We start from the raw sequence: 23,302 nt of genomic DNA, 5'->3' as shown, positions 1-23,302 counted from the left end.
GCCTCTGCAGAGCAAAGGCTTCCCAATGCAGCTGAGGCATTGGCAAGCAATCTGACAGGGAGGAGTGTCTGAGTGTCTTACCAATGACATAGATAAGAAGGGGGATGAGGTCCTGAAAGCAGATTTTAGGGAGCTAGGAAGGAGATTAAAAAGCAGGACCTCAAAAGAAGTAATTTCAGGATTACTCCCAATTCCACATGCAAGTGAGCATAGGAATAGGAGAATTGAGTGATTGAACACGTGGCTGGAGAACCGGTGTAGGAGGGAGGGCATCAGATTTCTGAGACATTGGGACCGGTTCTGGGGCAGGTGGGACCTGTATAAGATGGATGGGTTGCATCTTAGCAGGACTGGGACAAATATCCTTGCAGGGAGATTTGCTAGTGCTGTTGGGGAGGGTTTAAACTAAATTGTTAGGGGGATGGGAACCTGAGAGGGAGCTCAGGTTGGAGGGAAGCAAAACTGGTAACTTGTCTTGGGTGTGGGAACCAGGAGTAAGTATTAGAGAGAAATACCAAGGTGCACAGAATACTGGGTGAGATAGATAGCACAAGAGTTGGGAATAGTATGTTATTGGGTGGGGTCAGAGTAAGGGAGAAAGTAATAAAATCTGAATTCGGGTTCATGTGCATGTATGTGAATGCACAGAGTGTAGTTAATAAGACTGGTGAGGTACATGCGGAGATTGCCATGTGAAAGTATGATATTGTGGCTAAAACAGAAACCTGGCTCAAAGAAGGGCAGGACTGGGTGTTAAATATTCCAGGATACAAGGTGTTCAGGAAAGATAGGAAAGGGAAAAAAGGGGGAGGGGTGGTGCTATTGATTAAGGAGAGCATTGCAGTGCTGGGGAAAAAGGATGTCCCAGAGGGGTCGAGGACAGAATCAATTTGGCTCGAGCTAAGGAATAGAAAAAGGTGCAGTTACATTGCTCAGTATTGTCTATAGGCCACCAGCTAGTGGGAAGGATGTGGAGGAAAAAATTTGCAAGGATATTACTAGAAGTGCAAAAATTATAGTGTTGTTATAATGGGGGACTTTAATTATCCAAATATAGACTGGGATAATAGTAGTGTAAAGGGCAGTGAGCGACAAGAGTTCCTAGGGTGTGTTCAGGAAAATTTTCTACAGCGGTATGTTGCTAGTCCAACGAGAAAGGAGGCACTGGTTTTTGGGAATGAGGTGGGCTAAGTGGATCAAGTATCAGTAGGAGAGCATTTAGGGGATAGTGATCATTGTATCATAAGGTTTAGGCTGACTATGGAAAAGGACAAAGAGCAATCCAGGGTAAGAATAATTAACTGGGGGAAGGCCAACTTCAATGGGGTAAGAATGGAGCTGGGGCGAATAAAATGGAGTCAAAAGCTGGCAGGATAACTGGTAGATGAACAATGGGCTACCTTCAAAGAAGAGACAGTTCGGGCACAGTCGAGGTATGTTCCTTCGAAGGGGAAAAGTAAGGCAAACAAATCCAGAGCTCTCTGGATGACAAAAGAGGTAGAGATTAAGATAAAGAAGAAAAAGTGTGCCTATGACAGGTGCCAGGTAGAAAATACTATTGAGAACCAGGTTGAATACTGAAGGTCCAGAGGGGAGGTGAAAAAGCAAATAAGAGAAGCAAAAAGAGAGCATGAACAGAGACTGGCAGCTAGCATTAAAGGAAATCCCAAAGTTTTCTATAGGCATATAAATCGTAAAAGGGTGGTAAAAGGAGGAGTTGAGCCTATTAGGGACCAGAAAGGGGATTTACACATGGAGACAGAGGGCATAGGTAAGGTATTAAATGAATACTTTGCATCTTTCTTTACCAAGGAAGAAGATGTAATCCAGGAAATTTTGAAAGAGGAGGTAAGTCAGACAGTAGAGGGGTTTAAAATTGATAAAGCAGAAGTATTAGATAGGTTGTCTGTACTTAAAGTGGATAAAGCACCAGAGTCGGATGACAGGCATTCAAGGATACTGAGGGAAGTGAGGGTGGAAATCGCAGAGGCACTGGCCATAATTTTTCAGTCTTCCTTAGATTCGGGGTGGTGCCAGAGGACTGGAGATTTGCAAACATTACACCCTTGTTCAAAAAAGGGTGTAAAGATAATGCCAGCAGCTACAGGCCAGTCAGTTTAACTTCGGTGGTGGGAAAACTTCTAGAAAAAATAATTCGGGACAAAATCAATAGTAATGTGGACAAATGCGAGTTAATTTAGGAAAGTCAGCATGGATTTCTTAAGGGAAAATCATGTTTAACTAACTTGCTGAAGTTTTTGATGAGATAACAGAGAGAGTCGATGAGGGCAACGCTGTTGATGTGGTGTGCATGGACTTTCAAAAGGGATTTGATACAGTGCCACACAACAGACTTGTGAGAAAACTTGTAGCTCATGGAATAAAAGGGATGGTAGCAACATGGATACGAAATTGGCTGAGTGACAGGAAACAAAGAGTAGAGGTTGATGGATGTTTTTCGGGCTGGAGGAAGGTTTGTAGTGGAGTCCCCCAGGGATCAGTGTTGGGACCCTTGCTTTTCCTGATATATATTAATGACCTGGACCTTGGTGTTTCAAAGTTTGCAGATGACACGCACTTTGAAGCATTGTGAACTGTGAAGAGGATAGTATAGAACTTCAAAAGGACATAGACAAGTTGGTGGAATGGGCAGACAGGTGGCAGATGAAGTTCAATGCAGAGAAATGTGAAGTGATTCATTTTGGTAGAAAGAACATGGAGAGACAATATAGAATAAAGGGAACAATTCTAAAGGGGGTGCAGGAGTAGAGGGACCTAGGTGTATATGTGTATAAGTCATTGAAGGTGGGAGGACAGGTTGAGAGAGTGGTTATTAAAGCATACAGTATCCTGGGCATTATTAATAGGGGCATAGAGTACAAGAGCAAGGAAGTTATGTAGAACTTGTATAACACACTAGTTCGCCCTCATATGGAGTATTGCGTTCAATTCTGGACGCCCCACTTGAGGAAAGACAGGAGGGCATTGAAGAGAGTACAGAAAAGATTCACGAGAATGGTTCCAGGGATGAGGAATTTAAGTTATGGAGATAGATTGGAGAAGTTGGGACTGTTTCCCTTGGAGAAGAGAAGGCTGAGAGGTGATTTGATAGAGGTATTCAATATCATGAGGGGTCTGGACAGAGTAGACAGAGAGAAACTGTTCCCACCCATGAAAGGATCAAGAATGAGAGGACACAGATTTAAAGTATTTGTAAGGGAAGCGAAAGTGACATGAGGAAAAACTTTTTCATGCAGCGAGTGGCTAAGGTCTGGAATGCGCTGCCTGAGAGTGTGGTGGAGGCAGGTTCAATTGAAGCATTCAAAAGGGAATTAGACAGTTACATGAAAAGGAAGAATGTGTAGGGTTACAGGGAGAAGGCAGGGGAATGGAACTCGGGGAATTGATCTTTCAGAGAGCCGGTGCAGACATGATGGGCCAAAGGCCTCCTTCTGCACTGTAACAATTCTGTAATTCTGTGATTCTGAGTGTAATCCACCCCTTCATCTACAGAATTCAATATATTTTCACCTTCCCCCTCCAGGTATTCCCATCTCTCCATCTCCCACTTCATCATGCAGGGTCATCCTGCCAATTTCCATTGAAGCCTGATGTCCATTGTAGCCTGATGTCGAGCTGGGGCACTCCCTGTCCTGTCCGTGCCCTCTCCTGTGAATTATGCACCCTCTTCTCCTGCAATGACAAGAGAGAGAGATAAGGCATTGTTGGTCTCTCTCACCAATGCCAGAAGCACATTTAAATAAGAAGCTGCATGTATCTGTGCTGCCAGCTCCTCAACAGTGCAAGGGGTTCTGGGCTTTGCTGACAGCTCAGTGATTACCCCGGACACACATTTCTCCCATGCTCATGAGCACCATGTGCCCTCAGGCTGCTCAACTGGTGTGTCTGCTGCTGGCTGCAGAGTTGAAGGATCTAGCATTGCACTCACCTTGCCAGAACAAAGAAGGTCATTAAACCTCTTGTGGCACTGCACCCAGGTCCTCTGGACAAAAACTTGTCCACTGACGCTTTCTGCCACCTCCAGCCAGGCCTGCTTTGTTTGGCTGGGTGGCCTTCTCCTGCGACACCCCTCCGGGAACAAGACCTCTTGCCTCTCTCTTACTGCCTACAACAGAACCTCAAAGGCTGCATCAGAAAACCATAGGGCAACCCTGCCCCAGGTGCCAGGCTTCTGCCTCTCCTCCTGCTGACCTTCGACTTTCATTGTAATGCAAAACGGCTACCACAGTAATGGCTGTGTCATGCCTTTAAATTGGGCCCACACTTTTATAAGTCCCGTCTCCATCCCACGTCCACCGCCACTGATTAGCTGCCAAACCCACCCTCCAGCCAATTAGCAGCCGACCTTGGGGAAAATCGTAGGCTGTGACTACTTCCCTCAACACCAGTGTGGGGTCGGGACCCGGAAATGGTTCCAATGTTAAGTGCCCAGCCCCAAATGCAAAATCCTGCCCTTTGTATTATTTATTTTTGATTTCTTACTTTTCCCCATCTATGTCCTGTATGTAGATTTTTTACAAATTGGGAACGTACAATGTGATGGTGTAGCTCTGTAGCTGTGCATAACAGCATCTAGTCCTGGTATGGACTCAATGTTATATGCAAGCAGAGCTCTTTACTGACACTTTACTGATAGGGGAAATGAACATTAAAACTACAATTACCTTGATATTGTGCTTACTTGAAAACCAAATAAAAAGACCCCATACACCTCCGGCTGACATGAAGGATTCCATTATATTTTTTAAGATATTTTACTCGTAATAGTAGAATGAATGCTGTATTTAAATTTTTGTGAAGAAGGCATTGTGTTTGTCATTTGTGCAAATCTGGTTATCTGATCTGGATGGTTTAAGTTTGATTTTCTGATCAAATAGAACCAAAAATCCAATTGTCTGGATATTTTGGACAAAGCCATATTACTAGATCAGTTTTTTTTCTCTGGAAATTATTATCTAACTTACATTTGTTGTATTAAGCACATTTTGTGTATCTTCATCGCAGGATATTCTAGATCAATGCTCTCGTGAACATGAGTTTAAGACAATGCTGTTTTCACTATGCTACTTCCATGCCTGTGTTGCTGAACGACGTAAATTTGGACCTCAGGGCTGGAATCGAAAGTATCCTTTTAATACAGGAGACCTAACAATCTCAGTCCATATTTTATACAGCTATTTGGAAGCTAATGCTCAGGTACTGTGGACACATATGAGATTCTAATTGTACTGAAATTAGTTTGTAGGAGTTTTATCTATACAGTATGGTATCAGTATGTGGTGAAAATAATACAAAACTAGGTATTTTGCTCTTTTTCTTTTTTCTTTTGGGCCTCCTTATCTCGAGAGACAATGGATACGTGCCTGGAGGTGGTCAGTGGTTTGTGAAGCAGCGCCTGGAGTGGCTATAAAGGCCAATTGTAGAGTGACAGGCTCTTCCACAGGTGCTGCAGAGAAATTTGTTTGTCGGGGCTGTTGCACAGTTGGCTCTCCCCTTGCGCCTCTGTCTTTTTTCCTGCCAACTACTAAGTCTCTTCGACTCGCCACATTTTAGCCCTGTCTTTATGCTCTAATATTTCTGGTAAAAACTAAATAGAACAGTCACAATTCTAAGTAGCCCAGATCATAACCTTGGGTTAAAGTACAATGAAAGCCTAGCAGAGAAGTCTCTCTCCCACTCTTACATCCTTTCTATCATTCTCTCTTTCCCCTTCACCCTGAACCCCCAGCACACCCTGCACCTCCTACTCGCAAGTTTAACTGGCAATTCTGGTTTGATAGTTTGTGTATGGAGTGTGCCATGACTCTCAAATGATTTTATGGCTTCTGCTGACTGCAGCTGCAGTTGGATGATTGTTGCTGACCCCAATTATTATAGCATGAAATGGTGGCACTCGTTTGGATGTCTGAAATTCTTCCAGTTTCTGATCATAATTCTGAAAATGCAAGAAGCATTGAAAATTACAAGAGTTGCCAAGCTTCTGATAATCAAAATTATTTAATCTCAGAATTTTGAATGGGATCCAAATGAATGTGCTGAGAGACAGAGCAAATGGTACATATTTCCTATATATTTTGAAAATGTGTTGCCTGTCATATTCCCAATGTTTATTATCTATGGTTCAAATACGTTGAACTTTTATCTGTTGCACACAAAAGGACTACTTTGTTAGGTTATTAGGATTTATAGAACTATTTTCTTGGCCAGTTCACTGGCAAGCAAGGAAAATGGTCAGGGTGTTGTTTTTTCTCGATTAACAATTTTTGTTAAATTCCTTATAAACTCTATGCAGCAGTGCATGAATTAACTTTACTTCATTGATAGCACATTAACCTAATGGATAGGGCTCAAATATTATGATTAAACCATTAAGATATGGATGGAAGAACAGGCAAGACTGTGATACTACGAGCAGACATGTCACCATTATTCTCTAACAGTGATCCAATACTATTACTGAACTGCCAGCCCTCCCTGATTTCCCGATTGCAATACTTATGTCTCAGTTGATGGATTTCACTCTGTTGTGCTGGGTGACATTTCCATTCTTTTCAGTCAGCCTGACAACTGTAAGCTGAAATTGATGAATTGAGGAACAGTTTTGGCATTTTGGACACATGTCTACAAAGATATGGCAAAAAGTCATCGAACTGATGACCTTTATTTGTCATCACTTAAAACACATTTTACTATTTTTCACAAACTTAAAACGAAATTTAATTAGAAGGAAAGGTTCATGTAAATTTCCAAAAACAGATCATCAAATGAAACTTAAGATTTTTTTTCCAGACCTTAGATCTTGAAACTGGGTTCTGGGTACCTGCAGGGGTTATTGGAGGGTCCATGAAGTTATCTGATTTCTGGTCATCTGGGACTGAGTAAACCACCCAGCATGAGCACAGTGTCTTTATAATTCTGTATTTTTTTCTTTATTTTCTGACTTACAAGAATGTTGTTCCTATTTCTATAGATATATAAATATTAATACATTAATGATCATGTTTTCTGCAATAACATCATTGTTTTCCTTTGGCATCTGAGGCTGCCTTTCAGGTGTTAAGACAGGAGGTCCCCATAAGTGTGTCAATAACTAGGCAGATAAAATTGACTTTGTTTATTGAACAACCTTGATCATCCTATTGTTAAACAGATGATAAATTTGGTTTAAAATTATGTGATCTCATGTCAGTGATGTCTCATTTTTGGAATTCTGCTTAGAGTGTGAAATATCCATAATTCAGTTAGTCAGTTGTGCAAGAGTGAAAGAATATCAAGAATTCATCATCAATGGTGCAGTATTGTATTTATTCTATGAATGATTGATCGTTTTATATGAGAGCAGTCTGTGTCCATATGCAGCAAGACCTGGTCAACATTCAGGCTTGGGCTGATAAGTGGCAAGTAACATTTGTGCCACACAAGTGCCAGGCAATGATCATCTCCAACAAGCGAGAATCTAACCATTTCCCCATGACATTCAATGGCATTACTGTTGCTGAATCCCCCACTATCAATGTCCTAGTGGTTACCATTGACCAGAAACTGAACTAGAGTAGCCACATAAATACTGTGGCTACAAGAGCAGGTCAGAGACCAGGAATTCTGTGGTGAGTAACTCACCTCCTGTCTCCCAGAACCTGTCAGCCATCTACAAGGCACATGTCAGGAGTGTGATGGAATACTCTGCACCTACCTGGGTGGGTGCAGGTCCAACAACACTCAAGAAGCTCGACACCATCCAGGGCAAAGCAACCCACTTGATCAGCACCCCATCCACCAACTTAAATATTCACTCCATCCACCACTGGCATGTAGTGGCAGCAGTGTATACTATATACAACATGCACTGTAGCAACTCACCACGTCTCCTTCGACAGCACCTTCCAAACCCGCGACCTCTACCACCTAGAAGGACAAGGGCAGCAGATGCATGGGAACACCACCAACGGCAATTTCCCCTCCAAGCCACGCACAATCCTGGCTTGGAATTATATCGTTGTTCCTCCACTGTCGCTGGGTCAAAGTCCTGGAACTCCCTTCCTAACAACACTGTGAGTATTGCTACACGACATGGACTGCAGCCGTTCAAGAAGGAGGCTCACCACCACATTCTCAAGGGCAATTAGAGATGGGCAACAAATGCTGGCCTTGTCAGTGACACATCGCATGAAACAAAAAAAAGCTGTGAGGTTGCTGTTGATGGTAACTTTTCCTATTCTTTAATTGTCTCACTATTATTAAAGCATAAGGCTCACTAAGTTATGTTTATTATGACCACATTAATAAATGATATGTGTAAAGTATTCATTCATAAATGTAGAATGTATTAATATTCTGTTTTAAATATACACCTTGACTAAATTATTTGAGGTTTTAGGTACCATGGGAAGATCTGCGCTACCTGTTTGGTGAAATTATGTATGGTGGTCATATTACTGATGACTGGGACCGAAGGCTGTGTCGTACTTATCTGGAAGAGTACATGCAACCTAACCAGGTATTCTGTCTTGGTGAATGTGATTCTGAATTGTGCAAGGCTGTCTGAAATTTCATGTTACTGGAGCTGGGTCTCCCCCTACTGGAAATTTGTGTCCAGTTATCTAGTACTGAATAACATCTAGATAATAAATCTTTCATCTTAAATCAACATTTATGTGCAATCAAATTGTTCATCAAATATTAACCTTTCCATGTTTTCACATTTTATGTAAATTATTAATTCACAAGCAGTTTTGCACTACCTGTCACAATTGAATAGCTATGGACATTGATAAGTCTATGAAAAAATAGCAGCAAATCTTACATTAACTATCTTCGCAATCACCTCTGGTTCTCTTCATTTTTCTCTCTTTTGGTCTTCTTCACTTGTCATTTTCTCTCTTCTCCACTTTTCTCTCTATCTTTTTGTAATGCCATGTATCTAGTGTGTGAACAAATGGCCTCATCCACTGAGAGAGTGGTGAGCCTCATGGAGAGCCATATGCAGCATACCACCCAGTGGATACAGGAGGTCCACGCTGGCCTGCATACTATCTATTGTCTCATCCATGAGCTCTTGGGCGCAATGGGTCCAAGACATCTGGACCTCTCGCCGAGTGCTGAAACACTGAAGGACAGGTGGGCCTTGAAGGGGTGAATGAGGGCTGCCTGAAGCTCCTGGAGTCTCCTCACAGGGTGCTCCTGGTGTCGATGGCAGCTCCTTGGCCCCTTTGACAGTTGTACCAATGCTTCGTGAAGCTGCTATAACAGAGGCGACTCCTGTACAGATGCAGGTAGCACCCCCTCCCCCTCCCCCCCCCCACCACGTGTCGGGGCTCCTCTAGACCTCAGGCACATAGAAGACATCTGCCACGATCATCTGATGCACCGGAGGAGAAAGGCAAGCAGCCTGCCTCCACTTCAGCTGCACGCGCCGGCACAGCACAATGTAGCAGCACCCACGAGCGTTCGTGTAAAACCACCTAGTTGCACTTGGGTCAATGGGTGATAGTTTATTGTTGACTGTCAAATGATTGGCTTAATGTGTCAAATGAAAGGTCATGTTTTGCTTCACATAATGTTTCAAGTGCTCATTTCTGCAGTATTGGGCTGTCAGCAGCTGGTGAGCTCTTGAGAAGAAGGTCATGAAAAGGTCTGCACTGCATGAGGGAAATAGTAAATGTATTCCTTGGCTTAATGTCATGACGGGCCCACTGAGATGGACATTCAAGGAAAGGCCACCAAGACGATATGAGGGACAGCAGTGAATCGTTTACATGGACATTAAGGGAGGCTCAGGAGAAACATGTCTGTATGAGTGATTCGGCTGTCTCCCGGCCCCTTGGGTGCATTTGCCATTGCCCACCTGGTCATGAGCCCTCTCCAAATCTTCCTTTTCCTCAGATGAGGCAGCGTGCTCAAGGTGGTCCACATTCATTAGGGTTACTCTTCTCAGGAGCAGCAGTTTGTGCAGAGCACACATACCGCAACGATACGCGAGACTCCGGATGGGGTGTACTGCAGAGCTCCCCCAGATCTATCCAGGCATCTGAACCTCATTTTCAGAAGGCCTATGGCCTGTTCAAAGATTGCCCTTATAGTCACGTGGCAGCGGTTGAAGGTGTTCTCTTGCTATTCCACACAGGTATAAGGAATCACGTCCTTAGCACATAGCCCTTGTCACCCAATATTCATTCATAAAGGCGCTCAGGTGGCCTGTAAAACTGAGGCACCTGGGACTGTCTCAGGATGAACGAGTTGTGACAGCTTTCTAGGCACCTTGCACACTCCTGCAGGATCCTTTGGCAATATTTCTCTCCTATCTCCCCTCATGCGCTCTCTGAGCTCATCTTGTCCATGAGACCCACCTAGTGTTCCCTTAATCATATTCTCACTAAAGGGCTGATCACCCAACTTCCCTTCCTGGTCCCCATGTTAGCCAATATTGTAAACTGTTCTCTCTCTTCAGGTGTTGACCCTCTCCTTTAAATCTGCCACCCTCCTCAAAAAACTAACCCTCGACCCCACTGCTCTTGCAATCTACTGCCCTATCTCCAAACTTCCTTTCCTGTCTAAATGTCCTTGAACATGTTGTCACCTCCCAAATTCAGTCCCATCATTCCCGGAACTCCATGTTTGAATCCCTCCAATCAGGTTTCTGCCCCTGTTACAGTACTGAAACAGCTCTTATTAAAGTCACAAATGACATCCAATGTGACTGTGACAAAGGTAAGCTTTCCTTCCTCAACCTTCTCGACCTATCTGCAGCCTTTGACAGGGATGACCACACAGCATCCTCCTCCAACACCTCTCCACTGTTGTCCAGCTGGTTGGGACTGCTTTCACCTGGTTCCATTCGTATCTATCTAATGATAACCAGAGAATCACTTGCAAAGGCTTCTCTTCCACCATTACTTCTGATGTCTCCCAAGGATCTATCCTTGGCCCCCTCCTATTTTTCATCTACATGCTGCCCCTCGGTGACATCATCCGAAAGCACAGCTTTAGTTTTCACATATATGCTGACGACACTCAGCTCTACCTCATCCCCACTTCTCTCGACTCCTCCACTGTTGCTAAATTGTTAAAGGCGCTATATAAATATACGTTGTTGTTGTTGTTGGTTGCATACTAGTTGTACATTCAGCGAATGGAAACCCTTCCTGTTGCTGAAGGCTCCAGGCTGCTCTGCATTCAGTCGATTACTCCCTACAGCTGTGGGAATTCACCGATGGCCACGAATCCCTCCGCTCTTTTGGCCTGACTGACCTGATCTGTACAAAAGCATATTATTGGCCTGCCCTCGGGTACAAGGCATCTGTGACCAGCTTGATGCAGCGATGAACCACTGACTGGGAGATCCTACAGATGTCACTAGAGGATCCCTGGAATGATCCTGAGACATAAAGGTTGAGGGCCACAGGGAGCTTCACTGCCACAGGCAATGGGTGGCCACCACATCCCATTGGCCTTAAATCCGCCTCCAGTATTGCACACCACTCTGACACCACCTGCCTAGACAGACACAGTCTTCATTGGCACTGATGCTCCAACATCTCCATGAAGCAGAGTCTTTGTCATTATATCTTTTCAGCTGCATAGCACCTTCTCCCTCGTCCTTGCCTCCTCATCCACGTCCCCTTTCACCCTCATGAGCCTGCTGCCTGACACCTGTGACTACACCTGTCCCTCATGGAGAATAGTTACAGCACAGAAGGAGGCCATTCAGCCTGTCATGTCTGTGCTGGCTCTCTGAAGGAGCAATTTACCTAGTGCCACTACCCGGCTTTCTTCCCATAGTCCTGCACATTCTTCCTTTTCAGGTAACAAACCAATTCCCTCTTGAATGCCTCAATTGAACCTGCCTCCACCACAATGTTAGGCAATGCATTCCAGATCCTAACCACTCACTGCAGGAAAAGTTTTTCGTTATGTTGCCATTGCTTCTCTTGCCAGTCACCTTAAATCTGTGCCCTCTTGTTCTCGATCCGTCCACCAAGGGGAACAGGTTTTCCCTATCTATTCTGTCGAAAGCCCTCATGATTTTGAATACCTCTATCAAATCTCCTCTCTTAGGAAGATAGGAATAGGAGTAGGCCATTCAGCCCATTGGGCCTGACCCCATTCAAATAGATCATGGCTGATCATCAACCTCAACGCCACTTTCCCACACTATCCCCATATCCCTTGATGCCATTAGTCTCCAGAAATCTATTTGAGTGCATAAAACCCATTGCTAATTTATGTATTCAGGTCTCAAAGCCTTTCCATCCCCTAACTCTCCATGCATGAGTTGCACCTCGGAGAGAACCTTCAAATAATCTGCCTCCAATGTGTGCACCCACTTTGCAGTAACTCCAGCTTATCCCTTCCATGCTTTAGTTCTTCTCACTCTTCCTGTGTTGCACCGCTGCCGCTCTCAATGGCTTCCACCTCCAGCCACCACTCCCCTGCCGCTGAGCTCTCGCCTCCTTATAGCAGGCGAGTCACTGAAGCTCCATGGATCCCATGCGCCCCCGGTAAAACTTAAAAAGCACCTCAAAATAGTAATCAATTGTCTTCTTAAAAGGCTTGATTGTCTGCCCACCACCACTACGCATCCTCTCAGCCCCACTGCCCAATGTCCTCCGGGAAAATTGACCGGCATCAGGAATACACTGGGGTTCCATTCCGAAACATTCCTCCGCGATTTTACCGCGCCCTCCCATGTGTCCAATCCCATCACCGAGGTCTGGTAAAATTCGACCCAGTGTTTCATTTTCATACTGTAACTCTCTGATCTGAACTTTAACTTTAACCTCTGAAGAAGGGTCACTGACCTGAAACGTTAACTCTGCTTCTCTCTCCACAGATGCTGCCAGACCTGCTGAGTATTTCCAGCATTTCTTGTTTTTATTTCAGATTTCCAGCATCCGCAGTATTTTGCTTTTACATTTGAACATTAACTTTACCTGCTTTAGCCCTTGCCTGTCTGTGCCAGTTTTGTATTACTTTCTCCCATTCACATTTCACTTAATTCCCTTCCAGTTTTGAAGCATTTCAATTGACCTTTTGCCTTTCCAATGCCTTTTCACATCCTTAATGAGATGACCTTTGTTATCAACACACATCTTCAACTTTTTAATCATTAAAAAAACTGATTCCAGTCGATTAAACCCATAATTAGCATATCTTACTCATGATCTTGTCCTCACTGACCTCTATGTTTGCTCAGTACTATACTTTCAGAAGATCTTACTTGCTTTACTTTTCCAAATTCTGATGAAGGGTCTTCATCCAAACCATTGGCCGTTTTCCTCTTTACAGATGCTGAAGAATCAATTGCATAATTCAGCCACTTTCTGTTCTTGCTCCAAAATTTGTGTGCTTCTCTTCAAATTGAAGTTAATAATGGGCCTAATATTGACTGGATGATTGTTTAAATGAGGAAGACAATATATATTGAGACCCTAAATTAAGGTGGTGAACATACTTTCATAAATTAGATAATTTGCATTGATTTCGTTCACACTTTATCTTGTTTCTTGCTTTGTTACAGTTTGAAAGAAAAATGGCTTTAGCTCCTGGTTTTGTAGCCCATTCAAATCTAGATTACAATGGTTATCACAGGTACATTGATGAAATGTTACCATCCGAAAGCCCTGTACATTATGGTCTCCACTCAAATGCAGAGATTGAGTTCCTGACTGTAACTTCAGACAGTCTTCTCCATACTTTATTGGAACTGCAGCCCAGAGATTCAAGAACTGGTGAAGGAGCAACACAGACTGTTGAAGAAAAGGTCAGAACATTCAAAACTTATGAATTAAAACAATTCTTTTAGACTATTCACTTCTTTATTATTAATTAATTTTCTATCAATGAAAATAAAATGTAAAATTACCAGGTAGTTGAGTTGTGTCTTTTTTTTTCATTTGAGTGATGTGGGCGTCGCTGGCGAGGCCAGCATTTATTGCCCATCTCTAATTGCCCTTGAAAAGGTGGTGGTGAGCTGCCTTCTTGAACCGCTGTGGTGCTTGGGGTATAGGTACACCAACAGTGCTGTTAGGAAGCAAGTTCTAGGATTTTGACCCTGCAACAGTGAAGGAACAGCAATATAGTTCCAAGTCAGGATTGTGTGTAGCTTGGAGGGGAGCTTGCAGGTGATGGTGTTCCCATGCATCTGCTGCCCTTGTCCTTCTATGTGTTAGAGATCGCGGGTATGGAAGGTGCTGTCAAAAGAGCCTTGGTGAGTTGCTGCAGTGCATTTTGTAGATGGTATACACTGCTGCTACTGTGCGTCGGTGGTGGAGGGAATGAAAATTTAAGGTAGTGGACGGGGTGCCAATCAAGTGGGCTGCTTTGTTCTGGATGGTGTTGAGCTTCTTGAGTGTTGTTGGAGCTGCATCCATCCAGGCAAGTGGGGAGTATTCCATCACACTCCTGACTTGTGCCTTGTAGATGGTGGACAGGCATTGGGGAAACAGAAGGTGAGTTACGCGGCACAGAATTCCCAGCCTCTGACCTGCTCTTGTAGCCATAGCTTTTATGTGGCTGGTACAGTTCAGTTTCTGGTCAATGGTAACCCCCAGGATGTTAAATGTGGAGGATTCAGCGATGGTAATGCCATTGAACATCAAGGGGAGATGGTTAGATTCTCTCTTGTTTAAGATGGTCATTGCCTGGCACTTGTGTGGCACAAATGTTACTTGCCACTTATCAGCCTAAGCCTGGATGTTGTCCAGGTGTTCCTGCATATGGACGTGGGCTGCTTCAGTATCTGGGGAGTTGCAAATGGTGCTGAACATTGTGCAACCTCAGCAAACATCCCCACATTTGACCTTATAATGGAGTGAAGGTCATTGATGAAGCAGCTGAAGATGTTTGGGCCTAGGACATTACCCTGAGGAACTCCTGCAGTGATATCCTGGGAATGAGATGATTGGCCTCCAACAACCACAGCCATCTTACTTTGTGCTAGGTATGACTCCAACCAACAGAGAGATTTCCCCCGCTTCCCATTGACGCCAGTTTTGCTCGGGCTCCTTGATGCCAAACTCAGTCAAATGCTGCCTTGATGTCAAGGGCAGTCACTCTTACCTCACCTCTGGAGTTCAGCTCTTTTGTCCATGTTTGGACCAAGACTGTAATGAGTTTAGGAGTTAAGTGGCCCTGGTGGAACCCAAACTGAGAGTCAGTGAACAGGTTATTGCTGAGTAAGTGCCGCTTGATAGCACCATCGACGACCCCTTCCATCACTTTGCTGATGATCGGAAGTGGACTGATAGGGCGGTAATTGGCCGAGTTGGATTCGTCCTGCTTTTTGTGGACAGGACATACCTGGGCAAATTTCCACATTGTCAGGTAGATGCCAGTGTTGTAGCTGTACTGGAACAGTTTGGCGACGGACGTGGTTAGTTCTGGAGCACAGATCTTCAGTACTATTGCCGGAATGTTGTCAAGGGCCCATAGCCTTTGCAGTATCCAGTGCCTTCAGCCGTTTCATGATATCATATGAATCGGATTGGCTGAAGACTGGCATCTGTGATGCTGGGGACCTCAGGAGGAGGCTGAGATGGATCATCCACTCAGCACTTCTGGCTGAAAATGGATGCAAATGCTTCAGCCTTGTCTTTTACACTGATGTGCTGGGCTTCCCCATTGTTGAGGACAGGGATATTTGTGGAGCCTCCTCCTCCTGTCAGTTGTTTAATTGTCCACCACCATTCACGACTGGATGTGGCAGGACTGCAGAGCTTAGATCTGATCCGTTGGTTGTGGGATCACTTAGCTCTGTCTTTTGCATGCTGCTTCCACTGTTCAGCATGCAGGTAGTCCTGTGTTGTAGCTTCTCCAGGCTGACACTCATTTTTAGGTATGCCTGGTGCTGCTCCTGGAATGCCCTCCTGCACTCTTCATTGAACCAGGGTTGGTCCCCCGGCTTGATGATAATGGTAGAGTGGGGGATATGCCAGGCCATGAGATTACAGATTGTGGTTGAATACAATCCTGCTGCTGCTGATGGCCCACAGCACTTCATGGATGCTCAGTTTTGAGTTGCTAGATCTGTTTGAAAGCTAGTCTGACCCAAAGATTTTGGAATAGAAAAAATGGCCAAATATTTTACATTGGCCTTTATGTTGTATTCACAGCAGATGCTGATTTTTTATTGGCAACAAACAAAGTTTTAATATTCTTATTGCTTTGCTAAACAGCTGACTATTTGGCATATGTATTGGCTAGAAAAGGTAGCCAAATAAGCTAGAGTTTATTCTGCGTGAAGCTTTACTGAATTAAGATATTTAATTTCATATTCAAAATTTAGTTGGCACAAATCTATTGATATTTTTGTAGGATTCCTGAAGAAAATGAAACTGAAGGAATCTTTTCACATTAAGAACAGAGGAAAATTGTTTTATATTACTCTTAATAAACTCTTAATATTATAAAATTAAATAAGAATCAGACTTATCAATCAATTTGTACTACTTTTAAAGGTAAAGGCTATCTTGGATGATATAATGGAAAAACTACCAGAGGAATACAACATGGCTGATATAACCTCTAAACCAGCTGAGCATTCCCCTTACATTCTGGTCTGTTTCCAAGAGTGTGAAAGAATGAATATCCTAATTCAAGAAGTGAGACATTCATTAAAGGAACTTGATCTGGGGCTAAAGGTAAGACTTGCATAAAATTGCACACAGTGTACAATACAAAGAAATATGTTCCAGTATGTTTTTCTAAATGAATAATGACAATCAAAGGGTTTTATTGTATTTCATCCCATTTTCTTTCTGATTAAACTGAGGTATTATACAATGGACAGTTCAAAGTTATAAAGTCGTACAATACATTTTCTGTATTGCACATCAGTGAGCACATTCAATCCTGAAGGATTACAATAACAGTTTTTCAACCAATGCTAATACTAATTGTAACATTTTGCTTAGAAAATACTGCAAAAGAAAGGGGTTATCTTTATCTTTCTCTAAATGTACTCAATACTTCAGCAAAAAAAATGTACAGACTTATGATTTGCACAGGTTATCAAAAAAAGTGTAAGAAGATTTACTGTAGTTGCTATCTGTGGTGACATTGCAAGGAGCTACATTTCTAATTTCGTTCTTGGGATGTGGGCATTACTGTCAAGACCAAACTTTATTGCATACCCCACTGCCTACTGCAAGTCATGGGCCTTACTTGCCTGCTATGCTCCCCAGTTGCCTTCCCCATCTCCTGCAAGTGCCAGTCAGGTATCCCAATGCAGCTCACTGGTCAGGGCCTTCTCAAAATCAGTCCGCTTGACATTGAGCTCTCCCATTGGTAAGCCCTGAGAGGAGCAGAGGCAAACAGGAGGGGAACAAGCACTAACCAGTAGTGGCCTGCACCGACTGTTCTGGAGCCAGGTGGAACACAATTGCTCTTTCTAGCTCCAAATAAATATAATTTTTACAAAAAAAATTACTTGCCTTTTCATTTGATGCCTCCAGCAGTCCCTTTAAGGACCACTGATTAGACTGCAGCATAAAATAAAAACTGCTGTGCCCAGTTTTTGTCATATTTGGGAGTGGGATCCTAAAACCAGTATTAGGACCCTGATTAGCATGCTCAAGGGGCCTAATGCCTGTTTCAGACAGGTGTCCTAGATACTTGAAAGTCAGTGTCTTCCAATAATACAACCAGCGCACTTTCAGGTAAGGGGAGGACATTGGCCTGGGACACCACCACCTGAATCTCATTTTGTACCCACAAAATGCACGCAGCATAGAATCATAGAATGGTTTCAGCACAGAATGAGACTATTCAGCTTGTTGTGTCTGTGCCAGCTCTCTGCAAGAGTAACTCAGCTAGTCCCACTCCCCCATCCTTTTCCCATAGCCCTGCAATCTTTTTTCTCTTCAGCTGCTTATCCAATTCCCTTTTGAAAGCCACAATTGAATCTGCCTCCAACATCCTCTCTGGCAGTGCATTCCAGATCCTAACCATTCACTGCGTAAAAAAGCTTTTCCTCATGTCACCATTGGTTCTTTTTCCATTCACCTTAAATTGGTGTCCTTTAGTTCTCGACCCTTCCACAAAATGGGAAGTTTCTCTCCATCTACTCTGTCCAGACCCCTTTAGAATTGTACCCTTTATTTTATGTTGCCTCTCCTCGTTTTTCCTACCAAAATGTATCACTTCATCCTTCCCTGCATTAAATTTCATCTGCCACATGCCCACCCATTCTACCAGCCTATGTCCTCTTGACGTCCATCACTATCCTCGTCACAGTTTACAATACTTGCAAGTTTTGTGTCACCTGCAAATTTTGAAATTGTGCCCTGTACACCCCAGTAAAGGTCATTAATATACATCAAGAAAAGCAGTTGTCTGAGTACCAACCCGTGGGGAACCCCACTGTATACCTTTCTCTAGTCACAAAAACAGCTGTTCTCCACTATTCTCTATTCCCTGTCAACCAGCCAATTTTGTAACCATGCTGCCACTGCCCCTTTTATTCATTGTGCTTCAACTTTGACAAGCCAGTTATGTGGCACTTTATCAAATTCCTTTTGGAAGTCTATGTACACCACATCAACCACACTACCCTCATCAACCCTCTCTATTGCCTCATCAAAAAAAATCAATCAAGTTAGTTAAATATGACATGGGGCAATTTATTCCCCATTAACTCCAAATCTGATCTGGAGTAAAATACTCACTTTTTCAGTTGAATGTGCAACTGCAGCATACTGCATGAGTTTCTTAGTGACGATCTTAATTAATAGAAATATATGTTTTTTCTCACTTTTTGCTATCATTCATAAATCCATGTTGAGGATAAAAATGGCAAGAACAGCACTAACCAAAGTGGCATAGTTCACTAGTAATATAGTCACCTATGTTACATACATATTTAGTTTTTGCTAAAGTTATCAAAAAAGAAAATATAACCCTAAATAATTTCCTGTTAGCTTATTCTTACAATTGATCCTACTGCTATCAAAGCAAGCAAAGCAAACTGTAATCTTAATTCCGATTTTCTGTTTGGAACACTGATGCCTGACTACCGAATGTTATTGTACTCTCTGCATTTTGAACAAACTTTAACTCGATTGGAGGCAATCTAAAAGCAAGGAAAGAGAAAATATGTAATTTTCTACCTTTCATAGCTGATGAAATAGCAGCCTTTTTCAAATATTACACTTAAATATGTTCTTCACTGAAAAGACTGGGTTATTTATCACATCTTCGTATCACAACCTCCTTTAAACTACAAACAATGCATTTCTTCTTGCTTTTGTTAGGGTGAGTTGGCAATTTCCTCTGAGATGGAGCTACTACAGACAGCACTTTTCTTTGATAATGTTCCTGACACCTGGACCAAGCTGGCATATCCATCAACGTACAGTCTAGCACAGTGGTAAGTAGCATGTCAAGACACAAACAGCTTGTGCATGGCATTCTGTCTGTCAAAGCGCCACTAGAATTGCTCAGTATTTCTTGTATGGAAATTAGGGTTGCTTGGTCTTTTATTGGGATTTTTGCTGTGATTTTTTCCCCCCACTACGACAGTGTTTTGATGTAGCTATTATACATCACACTGATCTGTTAGTCACAAACCATTCGGTATCTACTTGCATAATGCATAACGAGTCTCCTGGGACCAGTATGGTATGAGAAATGCAAGCAAGGAATCATGTTTAATAGTAGTCATAATAGAAAATGTCTTATCCACTCCAAATGAAGACTTTGTGTGCTCATGTGCATGACAGCATGCAGTACAGCAACATTTATTCCACCAAATAATAACTATGAAAATTATACTGTATAGCCATCCCTTAATTTCTTTACCAATATTTCATCATCCTTACTATGGAGTAATCCTTTCTCCTAGTTATCTGTAATATACCAACATTATACAATGCTAATGAGGACCTGCATGAAAAAGTTTGGAATTGTTGGAAATCATTTAATCATAGGATGTTGTCGGAAAAAAACAGGGCATTCAATACAGTCAAGTGTTTCTCTTGCAATGTTGTTTAATGTGATAAGATGTAGTAAAGAACCCAGTTCCTTAAAGAGAAGTACATAGGAAAGGTATCAGCTATGAAAGGTAGAAGATTACATATTTTCTGTTTCCTTTGTCAAAAAAACTTTACTATTCAAAAACAGTTAACCTCAGGAAATTCTCTACCGAAAGGTAGTTTAGTTACCGTCCATTCAAAGTTTGGATATGTGAGGTAGATAAAGTAATTTTCCTCCATTTGCTAATGTTGGTCTGAAAGCTGGCATTAGTGTCAAGTTTTGGGCAGTTTCAATCTGTGGGTCTACACCTGCTGGGAGCAGGGTACTGGGTTGAGACAGCCCAAACTGATTTTGTACAGGATTCTTACATCTAGAGGTCAAACTATTAGCTTGGACTAAATTCAAATCCAGGCCAAGATATGAAAAGGCACCTAGCCACCCAGTCCCCATCAAACACTAAGTAAAATTGCTAAGTATATATAAAATTACTTTAAATTTGCTACTTTTAAATTGCTTAGAAAAATTCGAAGTTGTATAAAATGTTCTTGATTTTAATGCATACTCTAATGTAGCAGTGGATCAATAGACAACAATTCCAAAATTAAAGTAACAACAAACTGTTCAATATAAATAGAATAAATAATGACCAGGGTGAATTCGATTTTCAGGATAGTTTGGAGCTTCTGAATATGAGTGGCTCAGCTGCTTACTGATGTATAAATTAAAAAGCAAATGACAGACACTGTGCATATCTATAATTCATTCCTGACCATCCATTTTGTGTTTATAAATAAGTTTACATTTATCTTGTATCCATTGTCAGAAATGACCACAGGTGAAGAAAAATAACAGTTTGCCAGATCAGCAGTACAATACAAAATTTAGTTCTCTCAGGATACTTTGATTAATAATCAGGTACAATTTGGGCTAGCCACTGTTGTATACCAATTATATCAAGCATGTGATCTGCCAGGGCTCAATCATTTTAAGCACAGTCTGGGATTTCACACTATAAATAGACCCACTTATCATTAATGCCATTTCTTCTGCAAGGCATAACTGCTACTGCAAATGGTTGCACATATATTTTTTAATCTTCACAAGACAAAATACTCCACAGAATATAATTATCCTTTAAACCATCGGTACATGAAGCTGTTTATTTTAGTACGATGCAATACACACCAGAGAAAGCATGAAATTGAAAAACAATCATATTTGAACCTTTATGTTATGAGACATACTTCAGCTCCTTCCTGAAACTGACTAGTTTCCACAAATAACATTTGTATGACAGATTGAGTGCTGTCTTGTGAGATTACTTGTTATATCCTGGATTCATTCTAGTGTTGCGGTAATCCACCATCATCTGGTGACATTGTTAGTTGTGAATGAGTGAAGTAAAAAACCTTGTCAGTCATATAAATGCAGTTGAATTGTATTTTTTGACTTGTATTTAATTGTGGCAATAGCACTAAAAGTGCAAATTGTTTTTTTTTTATTGTAATTTCGTCCCCTGCAAAATTGTCATTGAGACAATAGGTATTTCATTGTTTTTGAATTTGAGTAATTAATGAACAATAAAACAAAATTCTTAGGAGGTTTCAAAATGCCCAGGACTAATTAGAAAAAAAAATGCGATAGGACACAATCGGCCACCTGTTATACAGAAACGAAACCAAGCAGCAAGTTGAAAATCTGCCCCAGAATTTCGTAATGATTGTCCTTTTGGGGAGTGATTTTCGAACGTGAATGGAGTGGTAGCAGGCTGAAAATTGCAGCACCCCATTTACTGTTCCACTCCTGCCAATATTCAACCTACCATGATTTTGCAATAGACAGACATACCAGTTGCCCATTTCAACTTATGCACGAATCGAAAATCGTCCCCAATATTACTGATAGAAAAATGGTCCATCAGATTCAATTCAGTTATTATTGATCTGTGGTATTATTTTCAGAATATTTTTCGATCCATTTTATGGGATATCAATATAATAAAAGCAAAATACTGCAGATGCTGGAAATCTGAAATAAAAGCAAGAAATGCTGGAAATACTCAGCAGGTTGGCAACATCTGTGGAGCGAGAAACAGAGTTAACGTGGGGCGGCACAGTGGCGCAGTGGTTAGCACCGCAGCCTCACAGCTCCAGCGACCCGGGTTCAATTCTGGGTACTGCCTGTGTGGAGTTTGCAAGTTCTCCCTGTGTCTGTGTGGGTTTCCTCCGGGTGCTCCGGTTTCCTCCCACATGCCAAAGACTTGCAGGTTGATAGGTAAATTGGCCATTATAAATTGCCCCTAGTATAGGTAGGTAGTAGGGAAATATAGGGACAGCTGGGGATGTGGTAGGAATATGGAATTAGTGTAGGATTAGTATAAATGGGTGGTTGATGGTCGGCACAGATTCGGTGGGCCGAAGGGCCTGTTTCAGTGCTGTATCTCTAAAACTAAAAACTAAAAAAACGTTTCGGGTCAGTGACCATCAGAACTATGTGATATCAAGTTGTGATCACTAATGTGATTTTTAAAGATAGGGACACCGGGTCGACAGGCCCCCACCTGCCAAGAATGGGGAACATTAATTTTGTCATGAGCATTGATTTTAAACTGTTACTAGAGTGAAGAAAGGACTTGTTAAACAGATCAGCTGTGGCTGGAAAAGATAGTTGCATATTAACAGACGGTGATTGGAAGGGCAAAGGACTATTCCCTGACACATTCAACCCACAATGGACATTGATCACCAGGTATTGTGTGTAAGAGGAGCATTCCCGAGACTGCTAAAGTGATACAATCCAAGACGTGGTTGGACCAGTTAGTCACATGACTAACCTGGTTAGCAACCTGGGTTTTTCTGAATTGTTTAAACAGTTTGAATGAGAGTATCTGTTTGCTCCTGGACTGAGAAGATTCCCCTGTCCGGCTCTTCATCTCTTTCTCACAGAACTCCAAATCCACTGAAGGCACATGAACCCCAAGGGAGAAAAGTCTACTGCAGCGAACAAGGTTTAAGAAGAATACTAGGCCCCAACAAAAAGCAAGATCTACCAACAATCAAGGACTCTACAGTGAGTTCAAAGAACCAGAACAAAAAATCTTCAGATATTACCTCAAACATTTCCACTTTTTCTGCTCTTTTCCGTCTCTATTTGCATGTGTGTATCACGTATGCATGCTAGCGTGGGTGCGTCAAGTAGCCTTGGGAATTAACTGAATTAGAGTTTAAGTTTAATAAAATTTCAGTCATTCTTCTTTAAACCTAAGAAAACCTGGTTGTGCTGGTTTCTTTGCCCTATAATTGGAAAGTGGTGA

General features: G+C 42.3%; 1 protein-coding gene across 1 annotated transcript in view; it reads left to right on the top strand.

Moving 5' to 3' along the window:
• Window positions 1–23,302, top strand: part of dnah9l (dynein, axonemal, heavy polypeptide 9 like) — a 563,466-nt gene that overhangs the window by 516,912 nt on the left and 23,252 nt on the right. Inside the window, exons 76-80 of the mRNA XM_068036275.1 lie at window positions 5,026–5,217; window positions 8,399–8,518; window positions 13,538–13,780; window positions 16,476–16,658; window positions 19,269–19,384. Coding sequence (XP_067892376.1) covers window positions 5,026–5,217; window positions 8,399–8,518; window positions 13,538–13,780; window positions 16,476–16,658; window positions 19,269–19,384 — 854 coding nt within the window. The remainder of the gene's footprint in view (window positions 1–5,025; window positions 5,218–8,398; window positions 8,519–13,537; window positions 13,781–16,475; window positions 16,659–19,268; window positions 19,385–23,302) is intronic.

Source organism: Heterodontus francisci, chromosome 7, assembly GCF_036365525.1.
Source record: "Heterodontus francisci isolate sHetFra1 chromosome 7, sHetFra1.hap1, whole genome shotgun sequence".
Taxonomy (NCBI): domain Eukaryota; kingdom Metazoa; phylum Chordata; class Chondrichthyes; order Heterodontiformes; family Heterodontidae; genus Heterodontus; species Heterodontus francisci.
The sequence above is the reverse complement of the archived record's forward strand: the minus strand, read 5'-3'. Positions and strand labels throughout refer to the sequence as shown.